General features: G+C 41.8%; 2 protein-coding genes across 9 annotated transcripts in view; one reads left to right on the forward strand and one right to left on the reverse strand.

The window, feature by feature from the left end:
- CLDN10 (claudin 10) overlaps nt 1-9,865 on the forward strand; it is a 107,123-nt gene extending 97,258 nt beyond the window's left edge. The window contains exons 4-5 of one of the 2 annotated variants that reach the window (XM_036831675.1): nt 8,258-8,365; nt 9,367-9,705. In XM_036831675.1, coding sequence (XP_036687570.1) covers nt 8,258-8,365; nt 9,367-9,487 — 229 coding nt within the window. In that variant the 3' untranslated portion in view covers nt 9,488-9,705. Of the gene's footprint in view, nt 1-8,257; nt 8,366-9,366 lie in introns of both variants that reach the window. The other variant, XM_036831674.1, reaches the window with a different exon arrangement.
- A 934-nt stretch (nt 9,866-10,799) lies between these two features.
- The window catches only part of DZIP1 (DAZ interacting zinc finger protein 1), a 55,571-nt gene continuing 48,575 nt past the window's right edge, over nt 10,800-17,795 (reverse strand). For 4 of the 7 annotated variants that reach the window (XM_036831669.1, XM_036831668.1, XM_036831667.1 and 1 more), the window contains 4 exons: nt 17,101-17,294; nt 15,812-15,942; nt 14,425-14,599; nt 10,801-12,878 (listed from right to left, as the gene is read on the reverse strand). In XM_036831669.1, the coding sequence (XP_036687564.1) occupies nt 12,802-12,878; nt 14,425-14,599; nt 15,812-15,942; nt 17,101-17,294 (577 nt within the window). In that variant the 3' untranslated portion in view covers nt 10,801-12,801. Of the gene's footprint in view, nt 12,879-14,424; nt 14,600-15,811; nt 15,943-17,100; nt 17,295-17,795 lie in introns of all 7 variants that reach the window. The other 3 variants (XM_036831670.1, XM_036831671.1, XM_036831672.1) reach the window with 1 other exon arrangement.

The following is a 17,795-nucleotide window of genomic DNA, read 5'->3' on the forward strand; positions in this document are numbered from 1 at the left end:
ATTGCAATCATGAGGTTATTTGGAGAATGAATTAATGTTGGTAAAAGGCTCATAGATTCTCAGATAAGGGATTCCATAGAAGTGCCAAGTGTTAAGAACAAAACAGAATTTGACTGTTAAATATTAAGAAGGTGTTATTCTGTGATTTCACTTTGTTCTGTGGTAGCACTGGCCACTTCAGATCATCAGAATTGCTCTGATGCTTTTGTTAACGCTGGCAGGACTTAAAAATATACTTGGAAATCAAGTGTTTGGCAACTGTGTTTTGTTTTCACTGACCAGTATATGAAGTCACGACTCCTTCCAGTCTGCCAGGCTTTCTGGTGACTCAGCTTTTAGCACCACCACCCCATTCCCTCCCCTTTTTCACATCCCAGCGAACCCCTGCATATCCTGCAGGACTTGCATTCTGCGTAACGTGCCCACCTCGGTGCTCCCTTTGCCCTTTGTGCTCCGATTATAATTCTGCTGGGCAGTGGCACTTGCTCATCGGTCCATCTTCCAAACCAGATCAGGAGCATCTTGAAGCGAAGACCATGTCTTGCTGATTTGGGCATCTCTTGTAGCTAGTCCCTACTCTGTGACATTTCCAGCAAGGATGGTCAGTCAGCAGTGGTGTACAACTGTCTGTCTGTCTGCATCTCTCCTAGAGTGGAAAGACCGAGTATGCTTGGGGAGATTTGGTTAAAGGAATGGGGAAGGAAGGCAGCCTACACACTGGTTAAAAATGAGGACCCTGGATCAGGACTGCCTGGGAGGGAACCCCAGCTCTGCCATTTATTAGTAGTGTAACCTTGAAGAAATTACTTTCCTTTCTGTGTCCTGTGTTCCTCATCTGTAAAATGGGAAGAATGAGAACTGAGGTTATTGTGAGGATGAAATGAGATAGTACATTTCAGCTATTTAGAATGTGCCTAGCATATAGTAAGCACTCAGTAAATGCTAGTAAATTAATTTGAATGGTACTGACCCTTAAGCAGAGGATATTAATGTAGCAGGTCATTATCTTATATGCTGTATTAAGGGTGGCCACAGAGAAATGTATATTGAAATGTTGGAGGCCTAGTGGAAAGGATAATTGTTGTAAGACACTTGACTCTCAAGTGGAAGGCAGGTAAGGGACCTAGCATGAACCCATTTAAAAGAAACAAGGCTTGTGTAATTCCTTCTCTTTATTTCTGATCGTCTCCATCACAGCTTTGAGTTAGAGATACGCAGCAATTTGAAACTGTCAAATGGATAGATACTCCTGAGACCCTTCTCATGAGAACTCATCCTATGTTCATCTTCCCAACTTCAGGTTCGATTCTAAACTGTTTTCAGGCAGTCTGCTGAGGATGCGGAAGATCATGTAGGGTCTGCTTTTAATTGACCCACGCTTTTTTGCTGCAAATCTATCTGTGTTTTCTTCCTTCAACACAAACAGATGTGCACACCCACCTTCACACCCACAGACTCTTGCTGGTCATGGCCCCAGGTGTCACAGGACAGCCCTGGTTGTTTTAGGAATTTCCCCTCTTGGAGCACAGCCCCCCTCTGCAGTGTCAGTTTATTCAGACTTCAAAGTTTGCGTGAGAACATGTTACTGTGCCTACTTTGAGTGTTGTGACTCAGCACATGGTTTCCCACTTAAAATCAAGGCCCAGTAAACCCCCAGTTATCCACACGAATGGAGAGCAATGGCATGGACGTTGATCAGTGACAGATTTGTTTTTGAATTGAACTGTGTAATTTTGGGGACAGGAGGTGGTCCTTTTAAGTTATAATTTACTTTGACTAATATTATATTAAGTTATACTGTGGATGGCTTATAAAATTTCCATGAGTAATCGGCAAGAATCAGAACTCCTGTAAAGACACTCACTGTGCACTTTACACGTGGTTAGAGAAGGAAGGAGGCAGAGAGGTTAAGAGGCAGGTTTTCGAGTTCACTCTCTGCTCAGCTCCTGGCCCTGGCCCTTGCTCCTCTGTGATCTTAGGGAAGATGCAGTTGCTTCCTCTGGGTAACAGGGATAGTGCCTCCTGCTTCTGAATGTTAGGGGGATTAAAGAAAGTAACATATAGACAGCACCCCCGACGGTGGCACATGGTAGGTGTTTACCTGTTCTTAACATACAGTCTATAGAATTCTGAACTACCCTAACGATAACTCATAACACACGGAAAGGTAATGCACGCATGTCTGTTATAAACGATAAACCAGAGAAAAGAACGCGTGCCTGTTACGAACATTGAAAAGCAATTTAGAATTGACACACACACACAAATCAGTCTTTATTTTGCGTTTCCTAAATTGGAGAATTCTCTGTGAAGGTTCTATATGCAAGTAGGTGCTTATTATTTAAATTATCCCATTCTACTCTAGCCACCCTTTGCGAGGCACCTGCCGCTATTTCGTAGTCCTGTAGGAAGCTTTGGGTAGGAAATCTTGTGGCATCTTCCAGACGGTTGAGCGAACTGTTAACTGATGTGAATTGCATAAGGAGAGGAGAGACTGCAGCAGCCTCGGGAGATACACGGGTCGGTGGGCACCAAACAGCCTGCTTCCGGTGCCTGGGGCCCCAAAAGAATGTGGAGTATTTGGGGGAAATGCATGTTTGTAGATAATGCCTGTAGAATGCTTGTTTACATAAAATCCATCCATGCAGTTATATAGACCTTGGATTATATAAGCCTATGAGTTGAGGAAAGTTTCTTTTTGATGGTAATCTTTAAAAGATTGGTAGACCAATGGAATTCAATTTTAAAATGTTAACATTGATCATATATGGGCGTGCTTCCTAAACTTTAAACTTTTTTTTAACATATTTAGTTGTTTTAAGGTAACTGGAACGTTTTGGCTGCTACCACCCTTGATTAAAATGAGGAGTAGGGCAGTATGTTTGAAAAAAGACTATCCTTGATGTCAAAAAACTTGGCTCCTAGCTCCGTGACCTTCAGCAAGCTCACTTTTCTCTGGGGATCTTAAAAGGATGAGGATTTTTTCATTTGTTAAACAGTTTTTGTTTTGTGTTCGGAGGAGCTGCATTTTCTTTTTTCAAGTCCAACAAGCCCTGATTTTAATGATTACGCTCACCTCTTTTTGTGCTGGGTGAAAAGACAGCCTGAGGGAATTCTGAAAAAATTCCATACCCTAGAGCCACTGAGAACGCAATGAGCCAGAGAGAGAGAAAACACATCTTTCTGAAATGACAACTGAAAACACATTGTACGGATTGTGTTTTTTCACACTGATCCCATCCTTTACTTAGCTGAGGTGTACACAAAAGGGAGAAAGAGTGATGGTTCAGAGCTCGGCGACTGGGATCACAGTTATGGGTTTTAAATCCTGGTTCTACTATTTGCTTAGCTGAGGTATGGGGAGGAAAGTAATTTAATCTCCCTCAGCTTCAGTTTTTTCATTTGTAGAATGACGGTAGGAAGACCTGTCTCTCAGGATTGTAATGAAGATCAAATATGATAATACATGCCAAAACAACTTAGCACACAAAACACAATCCTAGTACAGTGAGCTGACAGTAATAGTAGCCATTGTTGTGGCGGACTGTTACTTGAATCACATCTATGCGGATTTGGGAGAACAGGTAATGTTTACTTTACGAAAACATTCTCTTCCGCTTCTCTTGTTAAGTTTCATCACAGTTTACTATAATTATTTGCTTAATGTCTGACCATCCCCACTAGACTGTAAGATCCTTGAGAACTGTGTAGCTGTGTTCTCTCATCCATCCTGAAACACATGGTTCGCACAATGCCTGGCCTGTCACTTCTGTGCTGGTGGCCAGGGTAGGCTACACCAGCTCCCCGTGGATGGCAAATCAAGTCACAACAGGGGTTTGGGTGCAAGAAAGACAGAGGGAGTAGGTGAAAATAAGAGGTGTTCCTCAATCCGTTCCCCCAGGATTACTGTGCAGGTTACAAGGCTGAAATAGGAGGCGAAGTATGAAATGCATCAGAATTTAGGCCAGGTGTGGTTCTAGCTCAGGCTCTCTCAACAGGAAATGAAGATGTGAGCAGTAGCTGGGAGCCCCAGGTACAGCCAGGTGAATAAGAATTAACTTTATCTAGTAATTCAGGGTACATTTTAATGCCTTAGATCTTTATGGTTCTTTTTTTGGGAAAATCATAAGTGATCAATCTGTGTTTTACTTCCTCTGTATAGAAGAGAAAATTTTCCCTGTTACTTGTTTACTAGATTCACATTCGATTATATACATGAATTAAGGTAATAAGGCAGCTTTGATGAGTCCTGCCCATTGAGCAGAATGTCTGAGAGAGATTCCAAAAGCAGTGTTCTGATCTGTAAAACGAAGTTATGTCCCTAGCCTGACGGTCCTGGATCTGTCTGGTGCTAAGCAAATTGATAGCCTTTCAGAATAACGATGAAACTTTGGCGATTGCAGCTCAATAAAGAGGCCGCTCTCCCAGTGGGAAAGCTGGTCTAGGGCCAGGAGGATATTGCTAACAAAAGACAGACCTGCAACAGATCATCTGAAACCTGGCTAATCATCTGAGGTATTGAAGTCAGTTTCTTCCTGTTACCAAAAATGAAGAAAGATTTCCAGGCAGAGACAGAGTTTCCTGATAAATGTTAAAGGAGGCGTGGCCCGGAACAAACGAGTGGATGTTACATGGCTCACCTTCAATCCTGTCTTTCAATAATACAAGGCCATTTTTGCCAGATCACGTACACTGATGGGTGTGAATTCAAGTCACTGTTGAATAAGTCTGCTATACGTGTCTTTCAACAGAATGAAGAAGAAAAAGTCTCTGTAAGAGAGAACCAGGTCACAAAAGCCCTCACATCCAAATTGTTAAAAATTATTGGTATAGACGTGGAATCTCTTAAAGACTTCAGCTCTAAAATGGTTCTGTTTATTAGATGTTTGTCTCTGACAGAATTCATAAGAAGTTCAAAAGGAAATGACATTCTCCTTGGAATAGAGTCTATATTTAGTAACCTCAAGAAAATCTAAAAATACATTTAAAAACAGGAATAAGTGAACCAGTTTTTGATACAAGCCAAACTCATGATTCTTAAATCCCCTCAGAAAGTTTCAAGATGCTTAAATGAATATAAAGACATAGTTTCCAACATTTGAACTGCTTGGGTAATTTATCCTCTGATTTCTACACATTTGTATGCTCTTTTTATTTTATTTTTATTTTTTAATATTTCTTTATTTATTTGGCTGCTCCGGGTCTTAGTTGCGGCACACTGGATCTTTGTTGCCGTGTGCAGGATCTTCGTTGTGGCATGCGGGATCTAGTTCCCTAACCAGGGATCAAACCCAGGCCCCCTGCATTGGGAGCCTGGATTCTCAACCACTGGACCACCAGGGAAGTCTCTGCTCTTTTTAAATGAATTGATAATGCCGAGCTGTGGTTTGATTTCTACCACCCTAACCCGTAATGGACTACTATTAATAATTAGAGACTTATTTTTAACCATGATGCCTGGCACTGGCATCCTATTTTAGAAAGCTAAATATTTTGGAAAAAATCTCAGACTCTTTCTTCCAGGAGTATTTATATTGAGAGTTAAATACTAATGCATAGTTTCAGGAGAGAAAACAGCCTAAGCTCTAGGGGGAAAAATAAAGAAAAATAGAAAGTATCATTAAATTGTAATCCTATACTCATGTCCTCCAAGTAGAAATTTTCACTATGCTCATCCTTTAATTGTCTCTGCAGTAAAAGGATGACAGCAGACGGACTTGATGCCAGCTTGCTGTAGGAATTGCAGATGTTTAAAGAGGTCCAGTGACAGGCACCTACACCTTGGCAGCCCCTCTGCTCGTTTTATTTGTGTAATCTCATCCAAACATCATACAAGAAGGGCTGATTGTGGAAATCCAGGATATCCTTTTTAGATGTGTAACATGATATTTAATGAAGGTATCTTTTATAAAACTACCAGTTTAACACTTGATCTGGCCAGCTCTTTTGTTTTCACCTGTTCCCTTCACTCTTCAGTCCTCTTTTGAGCTGGTTTTTGTGCAGACCGAAGGGGTTTTTCCCCACTTACATCAACCTTCTGTTTCTGCTACTGTGTCTGATTGGAACAGTTCAAGAAGTTTCTCGGTTCCCAGAGCCTAATCAGTGCTCCAGGGCAGGATGAGGTGCTCACAGCTGTTCCTTCCTTTAGCTCTCCATTTGATTTCCCAGGGAAGGCAACACAAGAGTGAGAAAAGAAGGGATCACAAGGCAGCGTGTACTGTGTACGTCACCCATTCCCCGTTGCAAATGGAGGCTGTGAAATACCTCAAAAGCCGGATCTGGAAATGGGCACGTGGACCACAAGGCCCTCATCTTGTGTAAATGTTGCTTCCTGCTCCTGCTGGCTGGTGGCCAAGGCCACACTGTCACACCACCACTGCTGCCTGCCCCTGCCCAGACGGGAGTTCAGACATAGCACCACAGCATGTAGGAGAGGATGAGGCAAAGCTCAGGACAGGCACACGTCACTCACGCCAGCTGCTGTCCTCCTAAGCCTGGCCCTGGCCCTGCACTTAGCTCAGGGGGACAGGCTGACCTTGGCCCTGACTTTCCCCTCTTACTTTCACCTCTTCCTTTCCGTTCTCAGCCCCTCTGTGGATTCTGTGTGATCAAAACAGACCCTTCCCACTCTGACTTCATTTGACACTGAAAAGCACCATTAGGTAGGGAATATCGTCCATCAGTTTTTGCCTTGTGATGGAGGTCTGTGGGCTCAAAGAGTTTGAGAATCACTTCTTTATTTAAAAAAAAAAAAGTAAAAAAACCCCTATTCTTCAGGAAAAGGATAGGCAGACATGAGAACACTACAGCCCGAGATTTGGTATACTTTCCTCATTCCTTATTTGTTTCTCTGAAACATATATATATCATATCTATATATAGATCTATATATAGATCTCTCTATAGATGTTTCTCTGAAACATATATGTATGTATAATGTATATATATTCCTCCCCTAAAAGGATTTCCTCCAGCCCTCAGCTGTGATTTCCTTTGTTGTTCTCAGTAGCGATATTTGTACATTTGTATAGTGACCTCTCCAAGGCAGGGGAGAGGTCTTTGCATCTGTTCTAGTCATGAGCGGAGTACTATGGCCTGCCATCTAGGAGATGCTTCACAGCAATCTGTCACTAAATTATAGTTATTTTTTATTCCTCTCTCACTAGATCGTAGTGATAAGCAAGATGAGGGCGTACCTATCACTGACCTTTCATTGACACTGTAGAAGAAGAAAAACTACTTTTTCCTCTACTCTCCTAGATTCTCTGCTTGGACCCTGTAAATTAGACTGAAAAAAAGGTAGATTAATAAGAGAAAACCAGAGTTCATTAACATGTGCATCACACATACACATGGGAGTACCCAGTGATGCGTAACTCAAAGGGGTGGCTAGAACTTGAGCTTTTATAGCATCTTAACAAAAGAACAATACATTTGTAGAGAAGTGGCAAGACAAAGGAAAAAGACTTTGAGCTTCTAGAGGCACAAATTATGGGAAGGCATGTGATGAGGGAACTAATGGAAGATGAGAGTTAGTGAAGTTTGTTACATAGATTGCTCTGGTGCCATTTGTGGGCTGAGCAGCGTGTACAGTGTCTCTGGGAATTAACTTCTGTCCTTCCTGGCAGAGAGGGGATAGGGAGCAGCTTTACAAATTTATGTCCTGCTTTTAGGCAAATGGGGGGAAGGCAGACAGCTTTCCCCGTATCTGTTTCTTCTCAGTTGCTTTCAGCTCAAAATAATCCTTGTTGCCAAAGTGGCATATTTGGGGTGGCATGTTCTGCCACCCTTCAGTACCTTGCACATGACTGCACACAGCAGGTGCTTGATAAACACTGAGTTGAACTAAAATGAAAGCAAAGGCAACTTTCCCTCTTCTAACTGGAGTCTGCCTTAATGGTTTAGCCCGCGTGACAGAATAAATAGATGGAAACCTTTGTGAGCTTCAGGCAGAGCCCAGAGGAAAGATGCTGATAGGCCAGGAGGCCCCAGCTTGAGTTGACTGCTCCTGCTTTGCCCGCAGGGATGCTTTCATCTTCCTTTCGGGATGTTGGGAAGATATAGTCAAGTGATGGCTATAAAAACGCTTTGAGAAAAGTTTAAAGCATTATACACATACAGATGTTATTACTTCCTGTACAAGCTCCAATAGCAAAAATGTATTTTGAGCATTTAATAAGTGTTGCCTAAGTAGTGTTAAACGCTGTTTACTCCCCAAATAAGTAAGCTTTTATACTTGTGTGATACTTCTTCACAGGTATGAATTAGGAGCTGCTCTGTTTATTGGATGGGCAGGAGCCTCACTCTGCATAATTGGTGGTGTCATATTTTGCTTTTCAATATCTGACAACAACAAAGCACCCAGGTATGAAAAAGAGACAAAAATGACCTGTTAAAAAGTACAGTACTATTCTAAATTGTTACATGTGGGACAAATTATAGATAGTTAATATGATTCTTAGAAACTTCAAAAACCCAGAATTGGGAAAGGTTAGGAATATATAGTAAATATGACATTTAATATAGTAATATTATATTGAATAGAATAAATATAATTATAGTTCATTAAAAAAACCCAGAGCTTGACATTCTTACATTCCAAAGCTATTGATGTAAGTAGAAATCTGGGTCTAACTTTGGGGGTATATTCTTCACTTTGGCCTCATCATAATTTTCACATAGGCAGAAATTGCTGATTAAGGTCACCACAGTCTCCTAGGTTCCAGGAAGATGAGTTTTAAATAAGTATTTTCCTTTTTTTATAAATTTATTTATTTATTTATTATTTGGCTGCGTTGGGTTTTCGTTGCTGTGCCTGGGCTTTCTCTAGTTGCGGCGAGCGGGGGCTACTCTTCGTTGCGGTGGGCAGGCTTCTCATTGCGGTGGCTTCTCTTGTTGTGGAGCACGGGCTCTAGGTGCGTGGGCTTCAGTAGTTGTAGCACGTGGGCTCAGTAGTTGTGGCTCGCAGGCTCTAGAGCGCAGGCTCAGTAGCTGTGGCGCACGGGCTCAGTTGCTCTGCGGCATGTGGGATCTTCCTGGACCAGGGCTCAAACCCGTGTCCCCTGCATTGGCAGGCGGATTCTTAACCACTAGCGCCACCAGGGAAGTCCTTAAATAAGTTTTGAAGGAGAGTAACTGAACAAATTAAGAAGCCATGAGTTTCTTCTGCAGATTCTCTTGGTCACACCAGCTGTTCAGAAATGACATTGAAATATTTCTTGGGAAGAGAGAGAAGGGAAGAAAGCTGAAAGTAATCAGGGAAAGACAAACTTAGCTGTGACAGAAATAGGGGCAAAATGGTTTCTTCCCATTTTTGTTTGACCTACGTGTAAAAGACAATCTACCAAACTGTGTTTTGCCTTGCAGAATGGGATACACATACAATGGGGCCACATCTATCATGTCTTCTCGGACAAAGTATCATGGTGGAGAAGATTTTAAAACCACAAACCCTTCAAAACAGTTTGATAAAAACGCTTACGTCTAAAAAGAGCACTGCCCGCAAGCCGTGTCTTGAGCTTGCTTTAAACGTGAACTGTTCACAAAATGCTGCCATCAAGGCCCTCCTACAATTAACACTCAAACTATTTTTAAAATACAAATTTGAAGAACTTGTTGATTATCGGATGTAAATGTTCTTACATAGTTACATGCTAATCATTTTCTGTTGTGACTTTCTATAAAGAAATAAACAGGCTATTTACAGGATTTGTATATATTTTATACATCATAAAATTTGTATATGTATTTAGCACCAGAGATTCCAGTATTCGTAATGTAGCCTTCTTAATCATTCAGACCTTGCAGTCTTTGTCCCCATTTTTTATGTTTCTTTTTCTTCGTGTATTAAACAGAAGGTGTATAAGGAGTTGTGTCTTGTAAACAGTATGGGGGCAACCTGAGACTATTCCTCAGATGTTTGGGTTGAACGGACATGTACTGGCTGCGTAGAGCCGAGTTCTGGTTTCTGACCCCTGTCTGTCACCACCGTACTTCTCCACGGCTGCTCCAGCAAGGGCTAACAGGGCCAAATGCTATGCCCATCGCCTGGCACGTCTGCTTTAAATAACTGCTCCGGCCTCTCCAGTACAGAAGGCAGATCCTGGGGTGGGGCATCGGCAAGAGCAGAGCTGGAGATGCTGGTCATAGCCGACTTTGGGGCCAACAGAGGAAGGCCTGGAGCCGCGTTGTACCTGCCCCGCTCAGAAATAATGGACCAAGTTCCAGTGTGTCGCTCAGGTCGTGTGCATGGAACTAACCGGTAATGGAGAGACAGCATTTTTCAAGACGTGTTAAGTTGCTCCAGTGATCTCTGACCAAAGACGCCGTTTTATTTCTAGAGGCAGCCCTTTTACCTCATGCCCGTAAGGGTGATAGTTATCTCAGTCTGCGTGTGCCCTCACTCACTCCATCCTCACAACTGCCCCCTGAGGTAAGTGCTGTAGCAACCTGAGCTGGCAGGGGATGAAACGAAAGCAGAGAGTTGAAGTGACTTGCTGCGGCGAGTGACATAAACCAAGACTTTGAACTGAGGCAGTCTAGGGTGAAATATACAGTCTCAAGCTTTGGATAAGAATTGGTTGTCTGTGTAAATCTATGAGTCAGACCCTTTCCAATACTAATCACAGCATGGGTGACCATAACATTTTCATTTTCCTCAAGCGTGAAAGACTTAAAAAGGAAAACCACATTGTTTGGAAGTACTCAATGAAAGAAAAAGAACAAGTTTATTACACACATATATGTGTGTGTGTGTGTGTGTGTGTGTGTGTATATATATGATTTTTTTTCCAGACCATGATAATGCTTGAATACCTTTTCCAGGGATACAAATGAACTGAAAGCCGTGGAGGGAGGTTAGGTGCTACAGGCCAGTGGCGGGGCCGGGTTTTGTGAGTGTGTGTTTAAAACAAATTTTTAAATTTGAGAGCTGTACTGGTGAAGACAATATTTTGATTGTACTGAACTGTTCTAGCTTCTGAAGAATTTACGGAGAGAAGGGGTGAAAGTACAGAAACACTGCGTCAGTAGCCAGAAACACATTAGTTGTGTGTCAATGAGGAGAAGTATAAGGCAATAGCCCAAAGGAAAACGAACACGCCAATTCTAGTGCAATCTAAGATGACAGGACTAAACAGATAAAGGATCGGTCCTTTCAACATAACTGTTGGGTTTCCTTAGCGGACATTCATCATATTTCCCCAACCCTTTCTGCTCAGGAATTAAGACCTGGCAGACCCAGGACTTGGATTTGAGACCCAGTTTAAAGCCTACTTTTGTCACTTTCTAAGTGTATGGCTTTGGCAAGTTATTGTATAACAACTGTTTCTCACATCTTTAAGAAAATTATAATAACTGTGTCTCAAAGTTGTTCTAATTAAATGAACTAATAATGCATGTTAAAAAAACACAAACGAACAAGGAGCTCAACAGATCTCTGAGGAATAAGTGAGTGAATGTAAGGGCCTGGGTTCCTTCTTAGGTGTTGCTGTAGGTTGCTTGTCTCTGTCCTACTACAATGAAGATTTGACTCAGCATTTATTAGAGCTTTTAGAAACATATATAAAGTGAGTACATCTGCATAAAATTGGCCTTTGTGGGAAGTTTTTAAAAGGGTGAGAGTAGCCCACAAGTAAAAAGGACTCTGGTGGGGCAGAAACAGATAAAACATTGTTTTAACTTTTAGGTCAGTGTGTTTACATGGCACAGCTACCCAGGCAAGCTTAAATCCTCTAACGAGATAAGCCTAACTCAGAAATCAGCTCTAATAATTCAGCCACAGTCACAAGGATGTAATGGAGGGCTTTACTTGAAAGGTTGGCAAAATGAAGAAAGATACAAAATCCAAAAAACCATTTAGTTAAAATGTAACTTTTTTTTGGAAACAGAGTACAGATAGTACCACAAAGTATAAAAAATGCAGAAAACAGTTTATATGAACTTTCTGAATGTTGACAGTGTCATTGTTAAGAATAAAACTAAGTTAGTTTTGAGGTACTTTAGAATACGGGTTGGGCATTTTAAAAAAGTGAAAAAAACTACAGACACATATGAATTCAGTATTGACTCGATCTATTCTGTTCATAGTGCGATAAACTAACTGACGTTTAAACTGGCTACATTTTATTCATAAAATATCCAAGGTAAAGATGATGCCACAGAAATGGTATTTAAAGTTCTAAAATAAAACAACATGCTTACAATGGCTCAAAGCTGCATATGGTAAAAGTACTTCTGGAAAATGGAGTTATCTAACGTGGGCCTAGCTATATTTTTATAACTCTAAACTTACTTCTATATGAAAAATAAGCAATCTACTCTTAAGATTTCACTGATTCCACTAATTCAATTTTAAGGATACTAACAGAGCTTTATAATAAAACACTTCCAACGTGACAACATACATAAGAAAGATATAAAAAAAGGTTTTAATTCAAACCAAAACCTGCTATAAGAAGTCTAAAAAAAAATTCACTTAAAAATTAGTTGAAAAAAAATACACTTACACACTAGAGTACCGTTCTGAAGAAAAAACTTTTTATGACTTCAATGACACATTATTTTTAAGCAGCAGCAGTCTTAAACACCTTTATATGCTTCAAAATACTGCTGACAGTTTGTTTTGTAATAACCGCATTAGGTGCCACTAAAGGGACTCTTGTTCTTTGAGAGTCAGCTTCCTTGTTATTGTAGGAGATACTGCCAAGCAGAAGCATTAGAGTCGTGTAGGCAGCACGGAAATACTGTGATCCTGCAGTACTGCTGGCGTCTGGAAGGGCCTCCTGATGCGTGGGGTGACAGTTACACATCTGAAGAGTCACTCCAATCAGTCACGGTTACTAAGCTGCTTTTCAATGTGCTGGATTCATCCTGAGGTCCTGTGGAGGGAGAGAGGGGGGGAGGGGAGGCCCCAGTGATGAAACGAGCACGCTGTCCAGCCTGTAAAAAATCCGCAACTTCAGACGGTAATTCATCACTCGTGTCTGAGTCTGCTCGCCAACCCCACCCCTAGCTCCTACAAACTGTGAAAGAGGCTGCGGACAGTCCCACCACGGGATGGCCACGTCTCTGGGGTAGCCTCACGGGGCCCTCGTAAGGAAGCTTCCGCCCGGCCTCTCCTTCCCAGCATTCAGCACAGGGCCTGGAGGCTGGCAGTGGTAAAGAGAGGAGAATAAAATTAACAAGCCAAGGAGGGATTAAACGGTAAAATGGTACCCCAGGTTTTCTAGGGTAGATGAGCTTAAACATGAAGTTAGTTCAAAAGTGCCTTGAGCCACTGAAACAGGAGAGGGCTGAGAATTCTACTTGCAGGTGACTCCAGAAATGTTTCCTTAAGGGGTGTGGGACCATGACATTGGGGCGGAGGGAGGAAATGTACTCAGGGCATCCTCTTGGCCCTGTGTCCTCACAGAGTCGCCGTAGCATAAACACATCTTTTGCTTTTTCAAAGATTAAGATGGATCTTGAGACAAAGCACAGAAAACTTATGACGGTGACAGAACAGAAGGTCAGTGTTATGACTGACACGTTGGTGGAGAAAAGAGGTCAAGTGAAGGTGGAGGCAGCAGTGGCTCATCTTACAAAGGGCGGTGGCGGGGGGAATGAGGCAGGAGACCCTGCTACAGACAGACAGAGCAAGTACAGAGATGTGCACGTATTTGTTTAAAATTACAGATGTGGGAACAAAAGTCCTGAAGAGGGGGCATGAGAGGTGCAGGGAGTGGGGAGGGAGCCAAAGCCTCATCTGTCTTAGCAGAACTTCGACAGTTCATGTCTAAAGTCAGTGAGCCTAGAAATAGGGGTCTGAGCCCATTACTCAGAGGCACGGCTCATGGGACACACAGATGAAGAATGGCTGAGAGGTGGCGTGGAGAAGAATTACTCTGATAGAAAAAATACAAATTATATTTTCTGATTTTAAAAATTAAATGGGTTGAGAGGTAAGTTACTGGACTTATTATCCAGACTCTAGCCTGGGTGAATAGGAACAATAGCAGTGGCTGGTTTCACTTGTCATTCATCCCACTGGCTACAATGCTGCAAGAAGAATCTTCCTTGGAAGAAAATAAAAATATTTAACATGTAGACAGATGAATATAGGAAGACAGTCAGAAAAAGTGGCCTCATTTAGGTATATGATCAGAAATTTAAATTTCCATGAGGCATCTGCCTGAAGAGACTATTTATATGGGTGTTTTCAAAAATAGATATTTTAGAAATTTAAAGACTAAGGATTAGACCTAAAATTAAATTTTAGAAAATTAGTAAATATATACAAATCAGTAAGTTGTTCACGTTCAGTCCTTGTTAAAATAGTGTAAGGAAAGCAAGATCTTTGTTATGCCAACAGTGTTTTTGTCTGATAATGTATTAGCATAGCTTAGATATTTATAGAGGCTTCTGCTAGACACCAAAGCAGCGAACCTTCTCCCTTTGGCCCTTTCAGGATAGTTGCACCCCAGGCACTTGGCACTTGAGTAGAATTTGACTCATTCTTCACAGGTGGAGGTTCCTTCTGTTCTCTTCCAATTCTTCTCCCCAAAGATTTCTCTTCCTCTAAGGATGATATGTCCCAATCATTATCGTCCACATCTGCACACTGAAAAAAATACGTGGAGAATAATGGATGTTTCCTAAAGAAGCTGTGTGTGTTAGAGCCCCTTGACCACTTTGTTGGCCAGACTGAGCCGCTGACACTAAATGATGAGACGTTGGGAGCCTCAAAGGATCCCCCAATCTGGTCATTTGGTCATCTCTGGAGGGGAAATGAAACGGATTTGGAAATCTGTGCTTTGGAAACAGAGGGAATCACCTCTTTTTCTGTTCCTTGCTGTGGAAATGAACGTTTCCTACTCAGCAATCATGAATTTAGCAAATTCCAGGAACACTACGTTGTAGAAGTCAAGTTGGGATGGTCCCCAAGGAGCAGCTAGGCCGGCTCTGGGGCTCTTACCTCTGGGATACTAAGACATTTAACTGCAGGAGACATCACATGAGGGCCCTGCAGAAACGGCCCTGACCTAAAGGAGCGCGTGTTTCTCCGGCGCCCCTTCTAAGGAAGACGCGGCGGCTCTCTCTTGACCTTTTGTGACTTTTTGTCATTTTTGGCTGTGTAACACAAATGGCACTAACTTACGAACGCAGTTTGACGAAATGCTCTGGATCCCACAGATGAGCAGGGGAAGAATGAAATCTAATTCAAGGGAAAAATTAAGAAAAGAGCAACTACTCCTGGCAGACCCCATCAACACAGACGAGCCTGCCCAGGTCTCTGACCACAGAAGCACTTCCGGTGCCTGGTGTGGGACCTTGGAGCGTGTCAGGGCCTCTCCTCCACTCGGGGAGGGGAGCTTGGCTTTGCCCTGTGCTGGGGTCATGGACCTGAAGCGTCTCTCCACCGACTCTGGCTCCCAACCCTGAAAGTCCCTATTTCACTTCCAGGTCTCGCCACGGTGGCAGAAAGGTTCCTAGACTCAGATCTGAAGTCCCCAGATTCTAATCAGTCACAAGTTTCTGTGAACAAACTACCTAATATCTGCAAACGTCAAATAATACACGTGACAGGATTGTGAAAACCTGTAAAACTTGATAAGCATAGGACGTATTATTACCAGTTATCCTTTCAATATCTTTGATTCTCTATGGAATAGGAAGAAATACGATACTGAAAACAAGACAATGTAAAAATCTCAACCTCTACTATACTAAATAATTATCTTTGTTTTACATTTCACTGTAAAAAATACAATTATTAAGGTATATTCATTAAAAGATGAATTTGTGTATGCTTAGCAAGTAAAAGTGATATCACCTTTAGATCTTCTTTTTGTGCTTTTTTGATGAACGCCTCAGCAACATTAAGCCCACCAACTGGCTTATTCACACTTCTGTGATTTGAAACTGTCTTTTCAACTTTTCCAGTTAATGTTTTAATGGAGGTTCCTATAGGACCCACAGAAAATAGGTAAAGTTTAAAAAAAATTATATTTATCTTCAGTTCCAAAATAACCTTACAAACAATTTGAGAGAGTCTAAGCTTTGCAAATACTTCCTTTAAAGAAATCATGTTCCTCTAGACTAGAAGAATAAAAATTTTAAATCAGAGAAGGATGGTCTCATTCAAGTACATGGTCAGAAACTTTCATTTCAGTGAGGCAGCCTGCATGAATGGGATATTCATATATTGTTTTCAAAACCAGTTGTTTTTAAATGATTAGTTATATTTTACATAATTATATAAATACATGGTATATACAAATTATATACAATAAACTGATGACATGTGATATGTTTAAAATATATAATTTTTAAATTGCACTAAACAGAATTTCTTTTTTTTGAAAAAAATGACCCTTCAGCGTCACTTCTCCTTAGCAAGTTATCAGCAGTTACCGACTTGGACCTTATGTTCTTTTAGGATTGCCTCATATCCAAAAGGCAGCACAGTGTATTAGAACAGTTATTCTCAAGGTCACCCAGTGTTAGGGGTTGAATCGTGTCCCAAATGCGTATGTTGAAGTCCTTACCCCCATTACCTCAGAATGTGACCTTATTTGGAGGTAGGACCTTTAAAGAGATAATCAAGTTAAGGTGAGGTCATTAGGGTGGACCCTAATCCAATACGACTGGTGTCCTTATAAAAGCAGAAAATCTGGACATAGATGCACGCACAGAGAAAGTCAGTGTGACCAGACACAGCGAGGAGATAGCCATCTACAAGCCAAGGACAGAGGCACAGACTAGATCCTCTCCTCACAGCCCTCAAAAAGAACCAACCTGGCCACCTTGATTTTGGCCTTCCAGCTCCTGTCAGTAAGTTTCTGTAGTTGAAGCCACACAGCATGTGGTAGTTCGTTACAGCAGCCCTTATATTTGTTACGAATACATCCAGGCACCCCCAACCCCTTCCTCTCCTTCCACTTGAACATCAATTACCTGCTAAGCCCTGTCCATTTTCCTTAGGCGGCAGCAGCTTTTGGATGAGCCCCATCCTTTCCTCGGGCACTTTCTCAGCTCAGACTCCCAGGGCTTGGTGCCCCCAGGTGAGAGCCACTGTCCTAAACAAAATTTCCAGAGGGATTTTCAATAACAAAAGCTTACCTGTGGGCTTGGGAGAAATAGCAGAGTCCTCAATTTCACTTCCCTCGGTCCAGTCAGTGTCACTTTTGACGGTGTTCCTTCCAAAGCTACTCTTGTTGCTTTTAGATGACAGCACAGGAAGTAAGTCTGGAGAGGCACAGGCCTGGAGGAGGTCCTCATCATCCAGCTCTTCCTCTGAACTGAAGGGAGGGGTCCTAAACAAATCAAAACCCAAATAGGGGACGATGTTTCCCTAAGTTTCAGGATTTACCATGTGTCCCTTAAAGCAGTGGGAATTTTCTCCAGAGAGCATAACAGACACCCACGTGGCCACAGAACAAGATGGCAGCCAGGGCCACAAAAGGCCGAAGAGTCATTTCAAATCCAGACCCGCCAGCCACATGGCGTATTTACCAAAATGTGCTGAAGTTAGGACATTACTCCTCGAAGCCCAAATTTGTATATTCTTAATATTGGTTTTCACACACCTGAGAAAAATATTTCACAGTGGAAAAAAATATTTTTGCAATAAAACTATGTCATCTTTTAAAATACTGTCATTACTTACGGCTTACCTTTACACGGCACCCTACAAAGGACTTTTACATAAATACGTAATCTCATTTGTATCGTCACGTGAATTATCACCCCATTTTAAAGTGAAACAGAAATTCAGAGTGGTATTCACCCATTTAAAATATATTCACTGAGCACCT

Source organism: Balaenoptera musculus, chromosome 18 (genome assembly GCF_009873245.2).
Source record: "Balaenoptera musculus isolate JJ_BM4_2016_0621 chromosome 18, mBalMus1.pri.v3, whole genome shotgun sequence".
Lineage (NCBI taxonomy): Eukaryota > Metazoa > Chordata > Mammalia > Artiodactyla > Balaenopteridae > Balaenoptera > Balaenoptera musculus.